The 26751-nt window shown below is 39.8% G+C and overlaps 1 protein-coding gene across 6 annotated transcripts in view; it reads right to left on the bottom strand.

Annotated features, from left to right (window-relative positions):
- Window positions 1–22335, bottom strand: part of LOC134756040 (mucin-2) — a 158912-nt gene extending 136577 nt beyond the window's left edge. For 4 of the 6 annotated variants that reach the window (XM_063692812.1, XM_063692814.1, XM_063692813.1 and 1 more), the window contains exon 1: window positions 22183–22335. In XM_063692812.1, the coding sequence (XP_063548882.1) occupies window positions 22183–22225 (43 nt within the window). In that variant the 5' untranslated portion in view covers window positions 22226–22335. The remainder of the gene's footprint in view (window positions 1–22182) is intronic. The other 2 variants (XM_063692816.1, XM_063692817.1) reach the window with 1 other exon arrangement.
- Window positions 22336–26751: the final 4416 nt, after the last annotated feature.

Here is a 26751-nt window from a genome sequence, read left to right as displayed (position 1 = left end):
TACATAGTGGAACTAAGGTTTGGTGCAACATAGGCACGCGCTGTTTTGGTCATCCGACTCGTCTTGATGAGCACTTAGGAGAGCAGTACCCATGATAGAGCTGATGCTGAACCCTGGCAATACCTAGTGGATCTAAGGTTTGGTGCAACATAGGCACGCGCTGTTTAGGTCATCCGACTCGTCTTGATGAGCACTTAGAAGAGCAGTACCCATGATAGAGCTGATGCTGAACCCTGGCAGTACCTAGTGGGTCTAAGGTTTGGTGCAACATAGGCACACGCTGTTTTAGTCATCCGACTCGTCTTGATGAGCACTTAGGAGAGCAGTACCCATGATAGAGCTGATGCTGAACCCTGGCAGTACCTAATGGATCTAAGGTTTGGTGCAACATAGGCACACGCTGTTTTAGTCATCCGACTCGTCTTGATGAGCACTTAGGAGAGCAGTACCCATGATAGAGCTGATGCTGAACCCTGGCAGTACCTAATGGATCTAAGGTTTGGTGCGACATAGGCACACGCTGTTTTAGTCATCCGACTCGTCTTGATGAGCACTTATGAGAGCAGTACCCATAATGGAGCTGATGCTGAACCCTGGCAGTACCTAGCGGAACTAAGGTTTGGTGCAACGTAGGCACACGCTGTTTTAGTCATCCGACTCGTCTTGATGAGCACTTAGGAGAGCAGTACCCATGATAGAGCTGATGCTGAACCCTGGCAGTACCTAGTGGATCTAAGGTTTGGTGCATCATAGGGACACGCTGTTTTAGTCACCCGACTCGTCTTGATAAGCACTTAGGAGAGCGGTACCCATGATAGAGCTGATGCTGAACCCTGGCAGTACCTAGTGGATCTAGGGTTTGGTGCAACATAGGCACACGCTGTTTTAGTCACCCGACTCGTCTTGATGAGCACTTAGGAGAGCAGTACCCATAATGGAGCTGATGCTGAACCCTGGCAGTACATAGTGGAACTAAGGTTTGGTGCAACATAGGCACGCGCTGTTTTGGTCATCCGACTCGTCTTGATGAGCACTTAGGAGAGCAGTACCCATGATAGAGCTGATGCTGAACCCTGGCAATACCTAGTGGATCTAAGGTAGGTGGTAAGGCTCTATCATGGGTACCGCTCTCCTAAGTGCTCATCAAGACGAGTCGGGTGACTAAAACAGCGTGTGCCTATGTTGCACCAAACCTTAGATCCACTAGGTACTGCCAGGGTTCAGCATCAGCTCTATCATGGGTACTGCTCTTCTAAGTGCTCATCAAGACGAGTCGGATGACCTAAACAGCGCGTGCCTATGTTGCACCAAACCTTAGATCCACTATGTACTGCCAGGGTTCAGCATCAGCTCCATTATGGGTACTGCTCTCCTAAGTGCTCATCAAGACGAGTCGGGTGACTAAAACAGCGTGTGCCTATGTTGCACCAAACCCTAGATCCACTAGGTACTGCCAGGGTTCAGCATCAGCTCTATCATGGGTACCGTTCTCCTAAGTGCTTATCAAGACGAGTCGGGTGACTAAAACAGCGTGTCCCTATGATGCACCAAACCTTAGATCCACTAGGTACTGCCAGGGTTCAGCATCAGCTCTATCATGGGTACTGCTCTCCTAAGTGCTCATCAAGACGAGTCGGATGACTAAAACAGCGTGTGCCTACGTTGCACCAAACCTTAGTTCCGCTAGGTACTGCCAGGGTTCAGCATCAGCTCCATTATGGGTACTGCTCTCCTAAGTGCTCATCAAGACGAGTCGGGTGACTAAAACAGCGTGTGCCTATGTTGCACCAAACACTAGATCCACTAGGTACTGCCAGGGTTCAGCATCAGCTCTATCATGGGTACCGTTCTCCTAAGTGCTTATCAAGACGAGTCGGGTGACTAAAACAGCGTGTCCCTATGATGCACCAAACCTTAGATCCACTAGGTACTGCCAGGGTTCAGCATCAGCTCTATCATGGTTACTGCTCTCCTAAGTGCTCATCAAGACGAGTCGGATGACTAAAACAGCGTGTGCCTATGTTGCACCAAACCTTAGATCCACTAGGTAGTGCCAGGGTTCAGCATCAGCTCTATCATGGGTACTGCTCTCCTAAGTGTTCATCAAGACGAGTCGGATGACTAAAACAGCGTGTGCCTATGTTGCACCAAACCTTAGTTCCGCTAGGTACTGCCAGGGTTCAGCATCAGCTCTATCATGGGTACTGCTCTCCTAAGTGCTCATCAAGACGAGTCGGATGACTAAAACAGCGTGTGCCTATGTTGCACCAAACCCTGGATCCACTAGGTACTGCCAGGGTTCAGCATCAGCTCTATCATGGGTACTGCACTCCTAAGTGCTCATCAAGACGAGTCGGATGACTAAAACAGCGTGTGCCTATGTTGCACCAAACCCTAGATCCACTAGGTACTGCCAGGGTTCAGCATCAGCTCTATCATGGGTACTGCTCTACTAAGTGCTCATCAAGACGAGTCGGATGACTAAAACAGCGTGTGCCTATGTTGCACCAAACCCTGGATCCACTAGGTACTGCCAGGGTTCAGCATCAGCTCTATCATGGGTACTGCACTCCTAAGTGCTCATCAAGACGAGTCGGATGACTAAAACAGCGTGTGCCTATGTTGTACCAAACCTTAGATCCACTAGGTACTGCCAGGGTTCAGCATCAGCTCTATCATGGGTACTGCTCTCCTAAGTGCTCATCAAGACGAGTCGGATGACTAAAACAGCGTGTGCCTATGTTGCACCAAACCCTGGATCCACTAGGTACTGCCAGGGTTCAGCATCAGCTCTATCATGGGTACTGCACTCCTAAGTGCTCATCAAGACGAGTCGGATGACTAAAACAGCGTGTGCCTATGTTGCACCAAACCCTAGATCCACTAGGTACTGCCAGGGTTCAGCATCAGCTCTATCATGGGTACTGCTCTACTAAGTGCTCATCAAGACGAGTCGGGTGACTAAAACAGCGTGTGCCTATGTTGCACCAAACCTTAGATCCACTAGGTACTGCCAGGGTTCAGCATCAGCTCTATCATGGGTACTGCTCTCCTAAGTGCTCATCAAGACGAGTCGGATGACTAAAACAGCGTGTGCCTATGTTGCACCAAACCTTAGACCCACTAGGTACTGCCAGGGTTCAGCATCAGCTCTATCATGGGTACTGCTCTTCTAAGTGCTCATCAAGACGAGTCGGATGACTAAAACAGCGTGTGCCTATGTTGCACTAATCCTTAGTTCCGCTAGGTACTGCCAGGGTTCAGCATCAGCTCTATTATGGGTACTGCTCTCCTAAGTGCTCATCAAGACGAGTCGGGTGACTAAAACAGCGTGTGCCTATGTTGCACCAAACCTTAGATCCACTAGGTAGTGCCAGGGTTCAGCATCAGCTCTATCATGGTTACTGCTCTTCTAAGTGCTCCTCAAGACGAGTCGGATGACCAAAACAGCGCGTGCCTATGTTGCACCAAACCTTACTTCCACTATGTACTGCCAGGGTTCAGCATCAGCTCTATCATGGGTACCGCTCTACTAAGTGCTCATCAAGACGAGTCAGATGACCAAAACAGCGCGTGCCTATGTTGCACCAAACCTTAGATCCACTAGGTACTGCCAGGGTTCAGCATCAGCTCTATCGTGGGTACCGCTCTCCTAAGTGCTCATCAAGACGAGTCAGATGACCAAAACAGCGCGTGCCTATGTTGCACCAAACCTTAGATCCACTAGGTACTGCCAGGGTGCAGCATCAGCTCTATCATGGGTACTGCTCTCCTAAGTGCTCATCAAGACGAGTCGGACGACCTAAACAGCGCGTGCCTATGTTGCACCAAACCTTAGATCCACTAGGTACTGCCAGGGTTCAGCATCAGCTCTATCATGGGTACCGCTCTACTAAGTGCTCATCAAGACGAGTCGGGTGACTAAAACAGCGTGTGCCTATGTTGCACCAAACCTTAGATCCACTAGGTACTGCCAGGGTTCAGCATCAGCTCTATCATGGGTACTGCTCTCCTAAGTGCTCATCAAGACGAGTCGGATGACTAAAACAGCGTGTGCCTATGTTGCACCAAACCTTAGACCCACTAGGTACTGCCAGGGTTCAGCATCAGCTCTATCATGGGTACTGCTCTTCTAAGTGCTCATCAAGACGAGTCGGATGACCTAAACAGCGCGTGCCTATGTTGCCCCAAACCTTAGATCCACTAGGTACTGCCAGGGTGCAGCATCAGCTCTATCATGGGTACCGCTCTCCTAAGTGCTCATCAAGACGAGTCAGATGACCGAAACAGCGTGTCCCTATGATGCACCAAACCTTAGATCCACTAGGTACTGCCAGGGTTCAGCATCAGCTCTATCATGGTTACTGCTCTCCTAAGTGCTCATCAAGACGAGTCGGATGACTAAAACAGCGTGTGCCTATGTTGCACCAAACCTTAGATCCACTAGGTAGTGCCAGGGTTCAGCATCAGCTCTATCATGGGTACTGCTCTCCTAAGTGTTCATCAAGACGAGTCGGATGACTAAAACAGCGTGTGCCTATGTTGCACCAAACCTTAGTTCCGCTAGGTACTGCCAGGGTTCAGCATCAGCTCTATCATGGGTACTGCTCTCCTAAGTGCTCATCAAGACGAGTCGGATGACTAAAACAGCGTGTGCCTATGTTGCACCAAACCCTGGATCCACTAGGTACTGCCAGGGTTCAGCATCAGCTCTATCATGGGTACTGCACTCCTAAGTGCTCATCAAGACGAGTCGGATGACTAAAACAGCGTGTGCCTATGTTGCACCAAACCCTAGATCCACTAGGTACTGCCAGGGTTCAGCATCAGCTCTATCATGGGTACTGCTCTACTAAGTGCTCATCAAGACGAGTCGGATGACTAAAACAGCGTGTGCCTATGTTGCACCAAACCCTGGATCCACTAGGTACTGCCAGGGTTCAGCATCAGCTCTATCATGGGTACTGCACTCCTAAGTGCTCATCAAGACGAGTCGGATGACTAAAACAGCGTGTGCCTATGTTGTACCAAACCTTAGATCCACTAGGTACTGCCAGGGTTCAGCATCAGCTCTATCATGGGTACTGCTCTCCTAAGTGCTCATCAAGACGAGTCGGATGACTAAAACAGCGTGTGCCTATGTTGCACCAAACCCTGGATCCACTAGGTACTGCCAGGGTTCAGCATCAGCTCTATCATGGGTACTGCACTCCTAAGTGCTCATCAAGACGAGTCGGATGACTAAAACAGCGTGTGCCTATGTTGCACCAAACCCTAGATCCACTAGGTACTGCCAGGGTTCAGCATCAGCTCTATCATGGGTACTGCTCTACTAAGTGCTCATCAAGACGAGTCGGGTGACTAAAACAGCGTGTGCCTATGTTGCACCAAACCTTAGATCCACTAGGTACTGCCAGGGTTCAGCATCAGCTCTATCATGGGTACTGCTCTCCTAAGTGCTCATCAAGACGAGTCGGATGACTAAAACAGCGTGTGCCTATGTTGCACCAAACCTTAGACCCACTAGGTACTGCCAGGGTTCAGCATCAGCTCTATCATGGGTACTGCTCTTCTAAGTGCTCATCAAGACGAGTCGGATGACTAAAACAGCGTGTGCCTATGTTGCACTAATCCTTAGTTCCGCTAGGTACTGCCAGGGTTCAGCATCAGCTCTATTATGGGTACTGCTCTCCTAAGTGCTCATCAAGACGAGTCGGGTGACTAAAACAGCGTGTGCCTATGTTGCACCAAACCTTAGATCCACTAGGTAGTGCCAGGGTTCAGCATCAGCTCTATCATGGTTACTGCTCTTCTAAGTGCTCCTCAAGACGAGTCGGATGACCAAAACAGCGCGTGCCTATGTTGCACCAAACCTTACTTCCACTATGTACTGCCAGGGTTCAGCATCAGCTCTATCATGGGTACCGCTCTACTAAGTGCTCATCAAGACGAGTCAGATGACCAAAACAGCGCGTGCCTATGTTGCACCAAACCTTAGATCCACTAGGTACTGCCAGGGTTCAGCATCAGCTCTATCGTGGGTACCGCTCTCCTAAGTGCTCATCAAGACGAGTCAGATGACCAAAACAGCGCGTGCCTATGTTGCACCAAACCTTAGATCCACTAGGTACTGCCAGGGTGCAGCATCAGCTCTATCATGGGTACTGCTCTCCTAAGTGCTCATCAAGACGAGTCGGACGACCTAAACAGCGCGTGCCTATGTTGCACCAAACCTTAGATCCACTAGGTACTGCCAGGGTTCAGCATCAGCTCTATCATGGGTACCGCTCTACTAAGTGCTCATCAAGACGAGTCGGGTGACTAAAACAGCGTGTGCCTATGTTGCACCAAACCTTAGATCCACTAGGTACTGCCAGGGTTCAGCATCAGCTCTATCATGGGTACTGCTCTCCTAAGTGCTCATCAAGACAAGTCGGATGACTAAAACAGCGTGTGCCTATGTTGCACCAAACCTTAGACCCACTAGGTACTGCCAGGGTTCAGCATCAGCTCTATCATGGGTACTGCTCTTCTAAGTGCTCATCAAGACGAGTCGGATGACCTAAACAGCGCGTGCCTATGTTGCCCCAAACCTTAGATCCACTAGGTACTGCCAGGGTGCAGCATCAGCTCTATCATGGGTACCGCTCTCCTAAGTGCTCATCAAGACGAGTCAGATGACCGAAACAGCGCGTGCCTATGTTGCACCAAACCTTAGATCCACTAGGTACTGCCAGGGTTCAGCATCAGCTCTATCATGGGTACCGCTCTCCTAAGTGCTCATCAAGACGAGTCGGGTGACTAAAACAGCGTGTGCCTATGTTGCACCAAACCTTAGATCCACTAGGTACTGCCAGGGTTCAGCATCAGCTCTATCATGGGTACTGCTCTCCTAAGTGCTCATCAAGACGAGTCGGATGACTAAAACAGCGTGTGCCTATGTTGCACCAAACCTTAGATCCACTAGGTAGTGCCAGGGTTCAGCATCAGCTCTATCATGGGTACAGCTCTCCTAAGTGCTCATCAAGACGAGTCGGGTGACTAAAACAGCGTGTGCCTATGTTGCACCAAACCTTAGATCCACTAGGTACTGCCAGGGTTCAGCATCAGCTCTATCATGGGTACCGCTCTCCTAAGTGCTCATCAAGACGAGTCGGGTGACTAAAACAGCGTGTGCCTATGTTGCACCAAACCTTAGATCCACTAGGTACTGCCAGGGTTCAGCATCAGCTCTATCATGGGTACTGCTCTCCTAAGTGCTCATCAAGACGAGTCGGGTGACTAAAACAGCGTGTGCCTATGTTGCACCAAACCTTAGATCCACTAGGTACTGCCAGGGTTCAGCATCAGCTCCATTATGGGTACTGCTCTCCTAAGTGCTCATCAAGACGAGTCGGGTGACTAAAACAGCGTGTGCCTATGTTGCACCAAACCTTAGATCCACTAGGTACTGCTAGGGTTCAGCATCAGCTCTATCATGGGTACCGCTCTCCTAAGTGCTCATCAAGACGAGTCGGGTGACTAAAACAGCGTGTGCCTATGTTGCACCAAACCTTAGATCCACTAGGTAGTGCCAGGGTTCAGCATCAGCTCTATCATGGGTACTGCTCTCCTAAGTGCTCATCAAGACGAGTCGGATGACTAAAACAGCGTGTGCCTATGTTGCACCAAACCTTAGTTCCGCTAGGTACTGCCAGGGTTCAGCATCACCTCCATTATGGGTACTGCTCTCCTAAGTGCTCATCAAGACGAGTCGGGTGACTAAAACAGCGTGTGCCTATGTTGCACCAAACCTTAGATCCATTAGGTACTGCCAGGGTTCAGCATCAGCTCTATCATGGGTATGGCTCTCCGAAGTGCTCATCAAGACGAGTCGGATGACTAAAACAGCGTGTGCCTATGTTGCACCAAACCTTAGATCCATTAGGTACTGCCAGGGTTCAGCATCAGCTCTATCGTGGGTACGGCTCTCCGAAGTGCTCATCAAGACGATTTAAATGACCAAAACCGCGTATGTCTGTGTTGCACCAAACCAGAATTCTACTAGGTAGTAGGTAGGTACTGCTACTACTGCCAGGGTTCAGTCAGGGTCATTTTGCTGTCTCATTTTAAAATATCACGAATGTAATTTTATTAGACGTTGATGCAATTGAGAGTAATTCTAATAAATTTTTTGAAACTTTAATGGCCATTGAAGTTAATCCGAATTAAAGTTAATCCGAATTAACTTCAATGGCCATTAACGTCTCAAAAATTTAATCCGAATTAACTTTAATCCGAATTAACTTTAATCCGAATTAAATGGCTAATGGTTAATGGCCATTAACCTTTTTAATTGTTAATTTTTAATGGTTAATGGCATTAGCGTTCGGCCAACACTGGTAGTAATTATTCTATTTTATATTTGAAACGGAGCACATTCCGATTTAAAAAGCATATCAATCTATGTATCTCTATTACACTAAACGAAAAACGGACGGAGACTTTAATCATAATAATGTTATCATGTTGTTGCCAGATTTATTTATTTATATTTACGCCTTACGGATACTTGGAATGATGTTTAGGAATATATTCGATTTAGGAGAAAAGCTGCGTTGAAAATACCTTTAATCTAAATACAAAGTCGCAACTCCAATGTTCGTTTTATTTGTTGATAAATGATCAGCAATGGACAAAATATAATTGTAAAAGTAGATGTAATACAAATTGTCTTAAGTAGCTTTAAATAAAAAACCCGGACAAGTGCCAGTCGGACTCACCCACCGCGGGTTCTGTACAAATTTAACTTATGTTTTTTTTACAAATTTAGAATTATTTAGAGATGTTGAGATTTTTCCCTGTATTTGTAATGTAAGAAGATATTACTTGCCAAATTTCGTAGTTCTAGGTAAACGGGAAGTACCCTATGAATTTAGATTCCGTTGAGGGTGCCAAAATCTACGTTTTTTGCGACATAAACGCCCGTACCTTTATTTATGTTAGAAGTTTAATTTTTTCACATGCAGCTTCAAGGAATATATGGTTTTAATTTCAACTCGATACCTCCACGCGTTCCCGAGATAAAGGGTCTTGCTGACGTACGGACAACAAAATGATCCTATAAGGGTTCCGTTTTTTTCTTTTTAGGTACGAAACCCTAAAAAATATAGGGATATATAATATATGATAATTGATAAAACTCTTGTTGGTACTTCGTTTTCCGGTAAAATATTTATATTATCACAACCTTTTTCAAGTTCCCTACCCAAAGGGTAAAAACGGGACCCTATTACTAAGATTCCAATGTCCGTCTGTATGTCCGTCTTTCCGTCTGTCTGTCAGTGACCAGGCTGTATCTCATGAACCGTGATAGCTTGACAGTTGAAATTTTCACAGATGATGTATTTCTGTTGCCGCTCTAACAACAAATATTAAAAAGTACGGAACCCACGGTGGGTGAGTCCGACTCGCACGTGTCCTGTTTTTTTTTGCATAATCTGAGTTAGACGTAACAATTTAATAGTGCATATTCATGTGTAATATAATACTTTTGACCATAAAATATGAAACCTTAAACCACCAGGCCATCCAGTCGGATTGGAGAAACGCGCGCAAACACACACATTGCTACACAAACGTAATAAACGTATAATTAGTGGGCATGTGTGGGTGACTCTCGTTTCTGCAAAGCGATAGTTATCGAGTATGTTTTGATGTGTATTTATGTACCGGATGACAAAAAAGCCTAAATGATAAAACTTTTTACCTTATTTTGTTCTTGATGAGAATTTGCTCTGAAACTTATTTAGTGGTTCCGGATCTTTTTAAGTTAAGATTCTTTTAATTTATTATTTATGGTGAATTACTTTCAATACAAGGCGTGTTAAAGAAAATATCTTACTATTAGCTTGGACCATTGGCCTAAAAACTTATTTTTAAAATAATATTCCAAGCAGTAGGTATCACTTTCAACTAATCCGAAAGTGCAACTGCAACAAAATTAATCAGCCGGCCTGTGAACTTTCTTTCGATGCTTAAAATGAAATTTTGAAAGCACATAAGTCCATTACTGGTGATATTAAGTACGTTGAGGGTTATCATTAAACGATATGAGTAGAGGCAAGATTTATTAGTGGGTTTAATAAGGTTTTTCAAATGTCGATTATGCTTTTATTCGATTGATTGGCACTGTAAGTTTGGAAGTTAATTATCACAGTATGATTTACTAGTAGGCATTAGATTGGAACCGTATTATTTTATCGGCTTTAACTTCCCCTGATACAAGGAAATTGTTAGCAAGTTCAAGACAATGGTAATTGATTTTAATTGGATTTTGATTAATTTAAGAGTCAGAAATCGATACCTACAAGTGGCCTTTAAAATTCCAAAATACATGTATTATACGTACCCTCTACCGGCTACCGTTAAATGAAAAATGGTAAGAATAAAAATAAAAATGATCACTGTTTAGGTTCAAATAGTTAATCTGAGAAAAAGTAGAAACTAAATTACTAAACTCAGTCAACAGCAATATTCAAATCGCGGTGGAAAAGACACTGACAGTGAAAGGTATCCATTAGCCTATTTTTATGAGGGTAATATGCAAATATTTCATATAAATTCTTTCCTCCTTTTTATGTAGGGTTCCGTACCCAAAGGGTAAAAACGGGACCCTATTACTAAGACTCCCTGTCCGCCTGTCCGTCTGTCTGTCTTCCCGTCTGTCTCTCTATCACCATCAGGCAGTATCTCATGAACCGTGATAGCTAGACAGTTGAAATTTTTACAGATGATGTATTTCTGTTGCCGCTATAACAACAAATAGTAAAAAGTACGGAACCCTCTGTGGGCGAGTCCGACTCGCACTTGTCCGGTTCTTGTATTATTTAAAAACTGTTTGAAAGTTAAAGGCGGTCAAAGTTGTTCTTGTTTATTATATTACGATATTTAAGATACGAGTACAGCATATTTTCGCGAAATGGTCACCCAACACTGTTTTCAGTGGATTATAGCAGCGCCCTCTGGCGAGTTAAACATAACACCTATCTAAGAACCGCTACTGCATACTGATGTATCTTATGTTCACAAATCCTTTGTACATATTTGCATCGCGGGTTAAGTAAAAAACTGAACTAATTGAACTACTCTGCGCCAGAGTAATTTCTCCCTCAAAATGTCAGCAGTCAGCACATCATCACAGATCGGCAAAATTGTCAGTTATGAGATATGATATAATTAGAATTCGAGTGATTGCGCAACCGTTGAGAAATGCGAAAGTTACCGCCATTTCTCCGATACACACGAAATGCGCGCGCGACGATTTCTCGCTGACTTTGCATAAAGGTTGCGGTAAATCGGCCGTGTTTGAGCGAATGTGAGTATCACTTTTATACGCAATTGCCTGTACGTCACATGTACGGTTACTTGAGATTTATTTTTCAAATTGTTTTTATATAACTAAATTGTTTGATAATGATAACCCAAAGCCTACTTATGAGCAAAAATAGTGCATACCTATATTTGATACATTATCTAGTCACAAATTTTTAAGTATTGAAATTTCTTATTATCTATTATACAAAAGTACTATCTTGAATAATGCTAATCAAATATTTAACTACTTAATTCAGAGTAAATGGTTTTGAAGGCCTATGTTACAACCTTAGCAATATTTTTCAAACTTTTGTTATGCAATTAGATTATTTTTGATTAGTGAAGATCCAATTTGAGGAAACAGATGAAAATATTAAAAAATCATATTTTATAAATCACTTAAACATTTTGTTTTGTATTTTTACAAAAGTACCTACATACGAGTATGTCTATCAAACCATTCCCTCAGATTAATAGTTTCTATTAGCCTCATAAAGTGTAAATAATCGGCACAAGAGACGATGTGAACATCTCCTAACAAAGCAAATAAGCACACATAACATTCGATAATGAGCAATGACTCTTTGTGAGAATTAACAAGTGTTTAATCGCATCTTTTTTTTATGAATAGGAAGCAAACAAGCAGACGAGCCGCCTGATGGGAAGCAGTCATCGCAGCCCATGGACATAAGCAACACCAGAGGAGCCACTTATGCGTTGCCCACCTTTGTGAACCCTAAATACCTGCTTCTTGAAGAACCCCATGTCATAGCGCAAGGGAAACACCTCAGAAGGTAGCTCATTCCACAACTTGCACGTTCTGGGCAAAAACGAGCGAGTTGCCCGCTTGTTTTTGGTTTGCCACGTGTCATGAAAGTGAGGATGAGCTTTGTTTCTTTGGCGGGAGGTGCGGTGGTAAAAACGTGACGGTGGCATCAGATCAAAAAGTTCTTCAGAACATTCCCCATTGTACAGACGGTAGAACACGCACAGAGAGCCAACGTCCCTCCGAAGGCTAAGAGGTTCCAAACCGACTGTGAGATCGGGATCGCCAACAATACGAACTGCCCGACGTTGGATGGAGTCAAGTGGAAGAAGTTGGTATTTCGGTGCTCCAGACCAGAGATGAGAACAGTACTCCATATGTGGTCGAACCTGCGCTTTGTATAACGAAAGCCGGTGACCTGGTGTGAAGTACTGTTTCGCTCTATTGAGCACCCTATTTTTAGCACTCATATCTATTTTCGTATAGTGATAGAGAACAAAATATTATAAGTTACTTGTATTTTTCCTTATGATGTCACTGCCAATATTGGCACGTAACCGGATACCTTAAATATAGGTATGAGCAAGAAATAACTATGCAGGTGTGCAGGAAAATTAGGAATTGTTTATTTTGTGGTTGTGGCGTCAGCATAGAATTCAACAGGTGCTCATAATTATTTGAAATTGTTGTGTCTTAGAGTAAATTTATTAAGAATATTTTATCGATTTATATGAAGTTATTACATGTCATATTCATCATCATCAATACGTAGTACCTACGAAATGCTTTATCTATATGGTGTGCATCAAACCTAACACCATACGATAAGGAGATCGGGCCCACTATGAAGTCGAACTCTCATTAAATATACATGGTGGCTAATAAGTGCATTCCCGTTGCCAGGGAGGTTTTGGGATTACGAGTATACTGAGCATGTGCCACGTTGACTGATTTCTTGTTATTTGGCTATAAAGTTCTAAGGTATCTGGAATGATTTTTGAATGAATTGTTATTAAATCGAATGACATCTTGAATTTTCAAACTTAGTATCAATTAAAAATTGCGCAATGACAAACTAACGAGCCCAGTAGTACACCTGTCAACGAACAATGCGAAGAAAGTACGCGTGACCGTGAAAGTGCGCTCGGATTCGCCAACAATAAAAACAATAAAAAAGTTCCGTGACTCAGGTTTGCATCGGACGATGTAAGTGAGGTGATGTAACGGTCAAATTATAACTTTGTGCATAACAATGTTTAGCGCGCCCGGTTGGCTGCGTTTGCGCATTGGTACGGCGAAAAAAACGCAAATGAAACAATTTTGGACCAAGATACTGGCAATCAAATTGCAAACCAAGCAAACCTATCAGAACCTTCCGTTCCGTTCCGATTTAAATATAATTTGATGATTTAGTAAAACATTGTAACAAAACAAGTCCCAGTAATAGATTGTACATTAGACAGTTGGGGTAGGTCAAGAAGCGCTCTTCTTCAAGAAAAATAGATACCTACATATAAAATATATAGGGTGAAACTTTATCAACTTTAAACCTATACTAGATTACTTATATACCTAGTCCTTTCAAATAAGATCAGTTATTTTTTCTTTACCATTCGCATAGCATGCTTATTAACTGAAAAATACAAGGATAATCAAATAATGCAAATATGTATAATACGCTGGATATATTATAGTCTATAAAACAACTGAATATACAATTTTTGCGTTCTTACACCAAAATAAAAGCCAATATTTTGAAACAATGACTCTAGTCCCCACAAATATTATCGTTGCCACACTCGATCACCTTGCGAATAAGTAAATTAGCTAACACTGAAGTAGTTGAGCAAACTCTGACCTCTTACATAACCTTAAGTTAAAGAAGATGACCCGCGAATTAAATGTTTTCAGATAAACAAATGAATGTGATTGTCACTCGTGTGTATTCACTGGATTCTTGTTATGTAATACTCATTTTCATTTGCATTGTAACCTTTCCAGCACAAAAACAGTGCATCAGGGCGATCTGCAACGTAGATGTCTTAACATCTTGTAGGCCGCTATTCCTAAACCTGAATTTATTAACTGTGCCAGGTATCTATATATATGAAGTTTGTTTATTCATTAAGGCCCACCCAGAACTCTTCAAAACATTTAAAGATATATGCAACTTTCCTACAAGGTACCCAGATCGTCTCGCTGGCCCTGGCCGTAAGACACAATTGTACAGCATTAACGCATACTGTAAATCCATTGACATTTTTAATCGCCTGCATGATGACATTAAAGATCTGCCTATTAGTTTATTTAAGCGTAAACTTAAGAACTGGCTCATTCAAGAATGTTTTTACTCTGTTAAAGAATATTTCGATTACTTTAGACATCAAACTTGTGATTTTATGATATAATTAGTTATTGAATCTGTATTGTAGTTATGACATATTGGTAATATAATTGTAATTTTGACATTTTAGTAATACGCTAGATTTAAGAGCACTAGGATATTAGTTGTAAGTACTCTAAATGCGTACCGTTGCATGCTTTCTTTTAATATTTAGGTACTTTAAATTTTGCATGCCTGTTTCTGTTGGAATGTCTGTGACCACGATATATTTTTTATAACATCTCTTGTACCACATTTTTAAGCAAAATAAAAAATATTCTATTCTATTCTATTCTATTCCTTTTTCAGGTTTTCCCTAACTTTTAAGCGCGCGGATAAAAAGTGCAAATCTTATTAATCTTATTATGAGATTATATCGTTGATAGAAAACGATGTATGGAAATAGTCACGTGACTTTTCATAGCATCTGTCATTCCGATACATTTTTATTTTCGTCGGCGTTTGTGGATGTACGATTGGCATCTTGGCTAGGCACCCTGGTTCTTAGTAGTAATAATACCGATAGTCGTGGATCAATTTTAGCAACTACTCTCGTGAGTCATGACAGTGCACAAATGCAAGGTTTCCAAGGAGTGAAAATGTTTTAATAGCTATTTATGCAACAAGTGCGGAAAGTGCGAGCGAGTGTATAAAGGAATACGAGTCGGAAATCATCTTTACGCACGTGTATCATAAAATGTTTTACTATGCATTGTGCGAGTAAATAAAAAAAAAACATAGCATGGCAAATAAGTTTAATTATTAAAAGGAGTGTTTTAAATCGACACGTGTATCGTACAACGTTTTACAGTGCGTATGGCCCTTTAAACTTTCGACATATGCACGAAAAGTGCTCTTTTCCGCACTAGTGCGAGAAAGTAGCACCATATGTACTGTAAAAAAAATATTGAAAACAAAAAGCACTAGTGCGGAAAAGTAGTACTTTCCGCATGATATGGCTTCGTAGGAAACGCACTTTTCGAGCACATGCATTGTAAAGGTTTTTACAGTACATATGGTGCTACTTTCTCGCACTAGTGCGTAAAAGAGCACTTTTCGTGCATATGTCGAAAGTTTAAAGGGCCATATGTACTGTAAAACGTTGTACGATACACGTGCGAATAGGTAATTCGCAACTCGTGTCGATTTAAAACACTTCCTGCAGTCGTGTTTTAATTTATCGCCACTCATTCGCCACTCGTTTCGAATTTCCTCTTTTCCGCACTTGTATCGTAAATAACTATTTTAGTGTTTCATTAACTTATTTTTATAATATGAATATGTTTATATTGTTTATAACAATAGGATTACCAATCAGTGTCATTTTATTATTAGATAGGTATTTAAAACCAAGGCTTAATACTAGGTCCTACACCTACGTACACGTGTTATGACACAATCGTAGTTGCGAAAGACAAAACCAAAATCATCGATTATGTTCGTATTGTGTAAGCAATTAGGTTTTTCGGGAATTATGCATTAAAACCGTTATGAAATAAACGCTTCGTTTTATTGCCAATAATGAGTTTGCACCTTACACAGTCAAACAATTTTTTTTTTATATCTCTGACGTATACGTACGTGTTTTTTATTGAAGTGCAATAAAGAGTAGATATAATGTATTGTATTACATATATTGTTTACAAACATTTTCTTTTAATAATGATATTGGCCTATAATATTGATGTCCCTAATTAAAGGAGACTACGTCCAGAAGTTAGACGTATGTATGTAGGAAAATCGTTGTACAGTCGCCATCAGATATATCGGAGCGACCAAGGCGCTCACAAATATCTGAACACGCCTCTATTGTCAAGGCGTTAAGTGCGTGTTTAGATATTTTTGAGCACCTCGGCCGCTCCGATATATCTGATGGCGACTGTACCTAGAATAAATACAAAATAGCCCATTTACTCTCAGTAAACTTGATTTTCTCCGTTAGCAATAGGTAAGGCTCGGCAGATTTTGGAAGTTTATATTCGTCGACAAATTCGTATATGATCAAAGCTTAAGTAGCATCATGCAATTCGTCGAATTACAAAACCCGATATTTTAAGATATTAAGATATCGCGAATTTGAAATAATTGGCATTGCAATGATAAAGTGTGGAAGCGTCAACATAAACGTTTTTTTTTAAATAACATCGTTTATTATGGCAATTCCATATTGTCACGTCAAAGTCGGTGCAGAGTTAGCTTGGTCCGACTGCTTCTATGCGATTTTGTCAGTACAAAAACCTTGTTGTTTAATACCGGATGTAAAATAATCTAAATACGTATTTTTACGGTCCACGTTCCTAGACTTGCTATAACTTTGTTAGTTACACGTTAACGCTTCATTGCAGTTATTGACGAACTGCGTATAAATGGTGAAGTCATTGTCGGTTATCTTGTAGCACTCCCGTGCTTCTGCTATTCTTGTCACAATGATTCTGTTTGCTTTTATAAAACGGCCAATAATGTGGTGATGGTAATGAAGAATCAAAACGCAGTCGTTGAATGAAGCGTAAACGTGTAACAAAGTTATAGCAAGTCCAGGAACGTGGACCGTAAAAATACGTATTTATATTATTTTACATCCGGTATTAGGTATATTGTGAATAAAAATAGGATATTATTACTTGAAATAACGTGAAGGTTTATGACCGTGACTACTATTTACATATACACATTTAAGGATGTTGTAAATCCTTAGCTCGAAATTAAATAAATTCTGCATGATACTATAATGTAAATTGGGTGTGATGATTTGCCATTTACATGTTTGTTTGCCCGTCTAATTATACTAATCTGGGTATATCGCGACAAAATCAATCGTGATTTATGACTACCTTGACCCAGTGATCACTTCAATTTCATTGGTTTTGTTGAATTTTATTAGAATTTAACGTAAAAAAGGTCAACCCGTAAACGAATTTATTAATTATGCTGCTGGGTTTTTAATCAACTTGGTTAAGAAGGGTTTTATAGAGGTATTTAAAAATATAAAAACTATGAGTAATTTAGTAAACCTACACTCGTATAAGTCTAGTACTAGATAGTGTCTAAATTTATCTTTAACTTTAGTAAACAGTTTCAAAGATAATCAAGCTAATCATAATAATTTTTAAGAAAAAAAAACCGACTTCAATGGGGGATTTCGTTGAAAGGTTACTTATTGTTGCTAATGCACTCTTAGATTCTATGCAGACAATGAAATGAAAAAGACAGCATCTTTTTCTTAATTATGTAGAAAAGGAGGTAAAACCACCCATTTTTCTAGTAGCATTTCGTTTCTGTAAGGGTCGCAGTTCTAACCTAACCTAACCCAATTTTCTGATAGCATTTCGTTTCTGTAAGGGTCACAGTTCTAACCTAACCTAACCCACTTTTCTGATAGCAGTTCGGTTCTGTGAGGATCGCAGTTCAAACCCACCCACCCTAACCCACTTTTCTAGTAGCATTGCCGGGTCCGGATCCAGGTTCAGGTTCCGGTCCAAGACCATGTCCAGATCCAAGCCCGGGTCCGTGTCCGGCTGTCCGGGTCCAAGTTTGGGTCCGAGTTCGGTCTGGGGCCGGTTCCGAGTCGGGGCTGGGTTCAAGTCCGGGTCCAACTTCGGTCCGGGTCCAGGCCCGAGTTGGGGTCCATGTCCAGACCCAAGTTTGGGTCTGGGTCCATAATGAAGAGAATAAATCGCCAAACGTTAACTATGTGTCGTTAAAGGGTTCCATTCTGATCATCATCAGCAGTTCCATTTCATAAAATATCACTTTATTACATGTAAATGCTGGATTTATTAAAAATACAAAAATCACTATATGTATGCCTTTGACATTTGAGGAGTTCCCCCGGTTCCTCATGGATTAAGCCAAATAATATACATTTTTTTTATTAAAATATGAGAGATTTAATTCCACTAGTAACATCGCTGTCACAAGTGTTACAACTAACCCAAGGACCTCGTCAAAGCGAAATTTACTCGCCAAATTAGTACTTTAGCACTAAGCACTATTTTAGAGGCACATTAGGCACTGAATATTCCGCACATTCCTAAGTTTCATAAGAGACCTAGACGCTTTGTTCCTAGGCGCCGGCGTGTGGAATACCTAATCGGCGGCCCAACTGCAACCAACCTTGGCCGACATGCGGCGCGGCTCAATAGCACTGAGACAGTTTTGTAAGATGCTTTTGAGATAGTCTACGGAATATTTTCTATGGAAATATGATCTATAGATATCGTGTAGGTACAACTTCTATGGAGTTTCTAAACGAATATATTATTATCTGTGTTTGATAATTTATCTATTTATCGGCCATATATACAAAAAATTGCATGCGACAAAGTGTACGATATAAAATTATATAATTATTAAACCTTGTTTTTAGTCTATAACTCTTTCTTTAAAATTATAACTGGGAATATTTCATAGAAATCGAATTTAACAGCTAAAATGCAGATGGAGTTGTTGTGTACAAGATCCGTACGATATTACGAAGATTATTACGATAAGTTTGGTTGTCAAAAGTAATAACAGTATGTAGAGTCGCCATCAGATATATCGGACCGGCCGAGGTGCTCAAAATATCTGAACACGCACTCTAACGCCTTGACAATAGAGGCGTGTTGAGATATTTGTGAGCGCCTTGACCGCTTCGATATATTTGATGGCGACTGTATTTCAGTTACCACAAAACATATATGGGACACGTTTTTTCTTAGACCTTAGTATACATCTTAAACGGTCAACTTTTCTAGTATTTCCTGTTGATTCTCTTTCATTTATTATTTAGATAATCTAGACACGCAGTGGCGTGTCCATCCAAGGTCAAAGAAAAAGGAACTGGCGACGCAGCCACCATGTATTAATATTACATGAACCATTTCGAGCTACTTTTGGCCCCTTCATAACTTGAAACCTATTTATTCATATATTTTTTATTTTTTTAACTGAAAATATTGATAATTCGATGGAAAAAATACCCTCCTCTTTAATTAACACGTATAGCCTTTCTGTTAGTGTCCATATAAGGAATAAATAATAAAATAAAATAAATTCTTAATACTGAACGTGGGCCTGATTACACATTTATGTTTTTTTTTTGGGTAGTACTTAGCTAGAACTTACACTGTCTTTCAAAGCTTTATACTCCACAATGCACAATTGCACATGTTTCATTCTTAACCAACATAGTTAAAGCAACTAAAGAGGCATAGGTATATGTTTACTCAATACATTGCCTAGTGCAATAAAATCTTAAACATACCTAATTTATGTTAAGCTCAAGATATTTCCTGCCGTTTGGTAAAGAGTGAAAAGTGGGGTCCAGCCAACAGTTGGCATTGATATAATTATAAACACCGCCTTACTGAAATTACATGGATTTAAGAATTGATATATTATTATTTCGGATTGGATATCATTTCTATAAGTAAAGAAATACATTTTATAAACGCAAATTATAATGTAAACACAATGGATTATTACAAAAATGTTGAATTGGTACAAACATAATTAAAGGTACCTATGTTAAGAATTGAAAATACTAAAATAGTACAAAATAATAAAATAAACAAAAAACTAACGACGAAACTAGCTGTCACTTTTTACACAACTGGTCACAAAAGAGTGCAATGTTGTTTTACGAGTATATTGATAAATATAATCGATGTCTATTCAATATAATTAATTGTGTTTTTGCTTACATGAATTGAATGGCAGAAGTCATTTCAGTATTTTTCTATTATATTACTAAAAAATATTTAAATTTGACACCCGTCATTCTTGTCATCCAAGACAAAAAAGAGTATACCTACTCAGTAAGCTAAGAGCATTAAATTTAGATTTAGAAATATATATAAATTTAATGCTCTTAGCTAAAATTGCAATGTTTTTTGCTTTCATACAGAGTAAAAGCGGAACATTCTTACACACGTTTATAGCATAAAATATGATTAACAAGTAAGTACTTTAAATAATGCAGAAAATCCCTATTCACTACACTCACGATTCACATTACCGCGAAGTTTATCATGACTTTACGACCATCCTTACTGAATGGTTGCTTACTTGCTTTGCATAACAGTACCGTGACAATCGTTGCATAGTGTGAAGTAATTCCTTTTGTCGTTTTTCGACAAATACTATGTCTGTAAAACGTGGCTATTTTACGGGTTGCGTATATTACTCTAATACTCTTATTCTATTGTGGTGCGAAAAATGCGATGAAATATTTATGCTATTGTATGTTTGGTTTGTAATGTGTCACCATGTCAAATTGGAAAAGAGGTTTTATTACGGGTCAAAGTCTTTGAATTTAATGGTTTTATTGTTGTTTATGAACGCTTGACTATTCAGAAGATACAAATTCTGAGCACTAGTAATTATGGGTTACATAGGTTAAACGTTAACTGAAAGAGATCCCTTACAGGGACATGTTTGCCTTTGTACGAATGATCTCTCGCTGCGTTAATACTACTTCTACTTACTATATGTACCTACTTACAGTAGATCATTTAACGAGGAAAAATATAATAAATTATGAAGATGAACCATTGGAATTAGTAAATGTCTATTACTCCATTAGTCCCTGGCATATTTAACCGAACTATTAAAAATTCCACATTCTCAATTCCAGCATTTAACTAGTACATAACACGACGTATCGCAAGAAGGAAAAGACATGATTAATTTTCACCGGCGCGACCGATGCATCGCGGCGCACGCGACGACGTATGCGGTAAAAACAAAAGAGTGGGATTGCGAAAAAACAACGACGGCCAGTTGCAACGTACGAATTTTAAATTGAGGATACTGTTTGGAAATGAGGTATATTGTTGACCAAGAATATTTACTTAAGTTATGTAAACGAGACAGTTTACTTTTGGGAGTACAAAAGCCGATTAGCTAAACTATTGAATAAAGTCTATGTTTTCTTTTAGACTAACCTAATAAAATGAATGAGTGTATGATATTAATGATATTAATAACACTCCACGTGACTGAATAAAAACTACGTTTTTCCCAGAACATTCAATGAGGTCCGCACTATTGGTAAGATCTTGTTAGTATTGTTCTTAGCAATGAAAGTGAGTGATTATGCTCAATTAATGATTATCTCTGGACTGTTAATTTACTCTTTCTTTTATTTGATGGGGTCTATTGATTTATAATAACAGTTTGGTTTAATTTGTAATTGATTGATGCATGTAAAATATAATTATGATGAAAACTAAAACTTACATCATCAGAAGAAAGTTATGAATATTGATTAGAATCAACAGTAATATGTCATATTTATTTGCGTAGTAGAGTAGTTGTTCGAATAAATTAACATATTACAATTAATTAGCATATTACATTCATGTGTGAAAACTATTTTTATCAAGTGTTTCGCAGAGTGCAGGTGACTTTCTTTCATTCTCTTTCTAACATTTACTGTATTTTGCTAGTCTTAAAAAAATTGATTTGTGTCGTGTGAACTTTAAAACGTCTATTTTTATACTATAAAATTAACCCTATTTATTAATTTCCTTAGAATAAAAATATTATAAGTTTCATTAAGAGTACCTATAATTAACATTAACACATGCAAAAAATCTCATAAAATCACATCACATTTTCTCACTAGAAAATTAAATTTTCCCGAACGCTCCCTTTTCACGTTACAACCACATCGATAATATCGAAGCACATTTACCTGAAGCGACAGCGAGTACAAACACAACAGCTGGGAGCATCATTTTGTTCACTAAACTTTATACAATTTTCACTACACTTAACGACCGACGCATGGTATGGCGCGCGGGCTCGGCGCGCGAGTGACAGTCCGCGGCGCGCGCGCCGGTGGGGCGGAAGCGAAATGTCAGGGATTTAGGGGGGAATTGGACTGATACGGCTTGATTGCGAGCTAATAGTTTTTAGGTACTTTGAATATTGGACCTTAAATATTGAGACGTAGTTATGAACATGTGAATAACATGGACGTGCAAATGCAAAACTACTTAAGTGCTTAGCTTACTCAATATATTTTTTTGTAAATTGATATTAGTGTAAGGATTTAAGGGGGGGATTTTGACTGATACAGTTTGACTTTTCGAGCTATTGTTTCTAGGGGTACTATGGATTAGAACCTTAAATATTTAGAACGTATCTACGAACAATGAATGTACAAACCTACATATTAAGTTTTTTTTAAGTAAGGATTTACGGGGCGTACTTTCCTGATACTTGATTGTGCGGTTATTGTTTTCATGGGTAAGTACTTTGGTTAAAAGTTAGGTTTGAACAATATGTATGTATACATGCAAAATTACTTATTATCTTTATTTTGCAGACATGTATAAAACGTAGTTTTCATTGGGCGAGATATTGTTCCTATGGGTATTTTTTTTGGTATTGGTTGAACATTAATTAAATTAAATTAAATTAAAATTATTTATTTGGTAGCATACAATGTTTCGGTAATTGGGCTAGTATCTCTTTTTAAGTATTGTAAATACTTGTATTAAGAGAATTCCGCTCTTCCACTATAGGTAAGTTACAGTTTTTTTTTTTTTTTTTTTGAAAAATTGAAATTAAAGTTGTAAACAATCAATGTGCAAAACGACTTATTATATTTTTTCGCAGATTGGTGTAAGCAGTTTGATTGTAAGATTCCACTGTACCTATGTAGTAAGGAATGAGACTAGCCATTTCAATATCAAATTTGCTACCTTCATATCCCGCTTTTACCCTTCGGCCCCATTCGTACGAGAGAGGAGTTGATATTCGTAGACGTGAAAAAATATATGTAGTTATTGACTATATTATCTTTAATATCATAGCTTCCGATACACGAATTGTGACACTTCGCTCGATACAATTAATTCCCAAAGTAACATCTAACTCGGACTTTTAATCCAACTTTACTCGGTTATTTATTATGTGATACTATAAACAAAAAAAGAAGAATAAACAATCTTAACTTAAATAGTAATTTCATAGCTTTCGAATTTCGATATTGTAGTGTAACGTTTTTAAAATAAATAAAAATCGACAAAATTCGATCAAAACTGACACTTGGCGCGCATGATCTTTCCCGTTCTTTCTTGCGAAATGTGACAGAGACAGCGGCAAACCGATGGAACGGCCTTAAAAAGCGTTGCGAGTCTTACTTGTGGGTGCGTCGCACAAGCAACGCTTTTTAAAAAAGCTCTCGTACGAATGGGGCTTTGGATACGGTACCCTAAAAATGAACTGTCACAGGGACCATCATTCGACTCGCGAGGTATTGGTACCTCAAGAATCTACTCTTTTTAGTTCAATGACCCATGATCCTTTACCAAAACATCCCTTGACATTTAAACATCTCACATTTGTACTCGTATATTGGCAGTTTTATCTACAAAACCATAATAATGACCAACAACATGCTTGTGGTATTTCCTTGATATTAAAGTATGGATTTAACGTTGATCTTAAGTGTTTTCTTCTGGTCTGACTCATTATAATGAGCATACTGATTACCGATCATAAAGTCCATTAAAACTTTCCTGTGCTATTTTTTTCATTTTAATTTTACTCTGTAAATTTGCTTAATACAAGCAAAATTCACTGATTTAATATACATGTAACATTCCCATATATCATGTAACAATTTACAGAGTTGCTGCCAGTAACTTGTATAAATCTAAATTGTATGTTTAAATTTAAATTGTTGTAAAAATAATATAGCAATATCTCTGCGCGTTGAGATCTAAAACAAGCGCAGTTTGAAAGTTCGAAGCTACTTCGGGATCTTCGTACTAGCACAGAATAAATAATAGTACTACCGTACAGAAAGGAAACTTCATACAAATCCGAAGTTTGATAGCGGTTCAGGGTCGAATCATGCTTTCCCTTTCTAATATATGGCAGTGTTTCTTTCGGCTATTTATTAGGGTTGTCAAAACTCAAGTCATTATCTTATCTGTGGTCGTGAACGCAAAGGGACGTCAAGTTGTGCCAACCCTAATAATTGCTCGGAGCAATGCTGAGCTGAACGGAGCCGAGTTTGCCCGAAGCGAGGAGTTTCGCATCCCTGGTACTAGCTAGACATACAACGCTGCTTTATTGAATTAAAGTTTCAATTCGATAATAAAAAAATTGTTGATCTTGTGTCTACTATTATCTGCCAATTCTGCCATCATCAAACGTCCAATGCCATTAGAATAGAATTTTTGTGTATTCCCGTTTGTCCCCGCCCCACGTGACCGCCGCCATGCGTGAGGCGGGGAAATGAGGATGATATATGAAAACATGTATTCCCATCAGTGCCCGGCGGGAATATATGGAAATACACCACCATTTTTACACAATTGTATATTGTTTCGAATCCGCAATAGTCTATGCATAGAAGTACTGCAGTAATTAATTTAATACGACTTCAGTCTAATCGTTTCACGGACAGTAAATTTATATAATTGATCTCCTGGGGGCCTACCGCGAACCATGTTCGACGTGTTGCCTCCCTGTCACACTTACGTACAAACTTACAAGTGCGACAGAGAGACAACACGTCGAACGTCGTTCGCGGTAGGCCCTCTGTAGTCACGATTTCCAATGAAATTCGCATTCGATTGATTCGATATTAAAATAGGTAACTAAGGCTACGTCTTGGAACATGCGTTGACGGCCTGCCTATTTAAGGTCGACTTATATCTACAGACATTGAGCACGCCAGACACGTGCCGTGGCAGACTAAATGATATTCTTCTATACGGTGTGTCTGTCGGCGTCTGCGCGGCCGACCTTTAGGGATTAATTTATAGACATATCATATTTGCGAGGCTCTCCTTTTCTATTTAATGCATCATCACGAAACGTACATTTTAACCGAGCTCAAGAAAGGAAGAGATTCTCAATATGTCGGGAACATTTTTTAGGGTTTCGTACCCAAAGGGTAAAAACGGGACTCTACTGTCCGTCTGTCTGTCTGCTGTCTGTCCGTCTGTCTGTCACCAGGCTGTAATCTCATGAACCGTGATAGCTAGACAGTTGAAATTTTCACAGATGATGTATTTCTGTTGCCGCTATAACAACAAATACTAAAAAGTACGGAACCCACCACCCAAGTAAGTATCATAAAAATGTAAAGGACTGGGACGTTAATACAATTTTACTTAGTTACCAGGCACTGTTTTTTTATCTTATCGTTTTATTAATTGTTCTTTTCTAAATGAACTGGCACTCATTACTCGCTTCGCTGCCCGCCACCGCCGGTGCAGCCTGCATCCATTGCATAACTGGCCAAAACCGAAGTAGGTTACCACTTTCCATTTCGCACGGCGGTCCACTGCCCGAATTACTGACCCCCAATTGACCACTTACATTCACAACCTTATTTTTATAGACACAGAACTTACTTTCTAATGGCGAGAAAACGGTTGACCCTCAATTGAAATAAATACCTGTACAATAAACTGAATAAACCGTGTTACTACATTGGTAACCTTCGCTAGTTCTTATTATAGAGCTGTTTATTTCTATCTTGAACTACAATAACTAGCAATTAGGTCGGTTTTTGAATACATGATTCTACGAGATAGGAGATTTACAATGTTGTCTTAAATCGCATTAAATATATTATGTAACGTACTGATAATGTTATTAGATGACAATGAAGTTATGCTAGGTCATGTTATCTTGATAATAGATGAAAATTACGTGTCACTATTTCTATAGCCCTGTAAGGAAGTAATTTAAGTATAACTATTGAACAAGTGTAATAATAATTTAGCTAGTGTGTTGCTGCTTAGGCGTATTTAAAACAAATATTATTATTATTCATTTTTTAAAGTGCTCGAATGTTATATACAGCCGAGTTTCTTGCTGGTCCATTGGGTTACCCTCCTCCAATAGGCTATTTGACTAATTTTTGAAAATGGTTTTAATTGATTGTTTATGACTTAATAATTATCAATTCCAAAATTCTTCTTGAGCGGTTGTTCAATATTAAATTTAACTATTTCTTCGATAGCGGCGGCGATGCGTTGATACAGGTAAAAGTTAGCGGGGCGGAATCAATATAATATACGTGTAGCTTGCGATAATTAAATTTCAAGTGAAGTCCGTTGTCAGTCTGTTAATATGTCAGTTAATGTCAGTGACCTGTCTCGGTGGCCAGTAGTCACCTTAGTTTCTATCTAAAAGAGGTTATGCCGAAAAGGAATTTGGCGCAGTAGCGCCACCAATCTAAAACACCAACTTTTTAATATTTCACTAGATTACACATAGAATTGGCTAACAG

This window comes from Cydia strobilella, chromosome 3 (genome assembly GCF_947568885.1).
Source record: "Cydia strobilella chromosome 3, ilCydStro3.1, whole genome shotgun sequence".
Taxonomy (NCBI): Eukaryota; Metazoa; Arthropoda; class Insecta; order Lepidoptera; family Tortricidae; genus Cydia; species Cydia strobilella.
The sequence above is the reverse complement of the archived record's forward strand: the minus strand, read 5'-3'. Positions and strand labels throughout refer to the sequence as shown.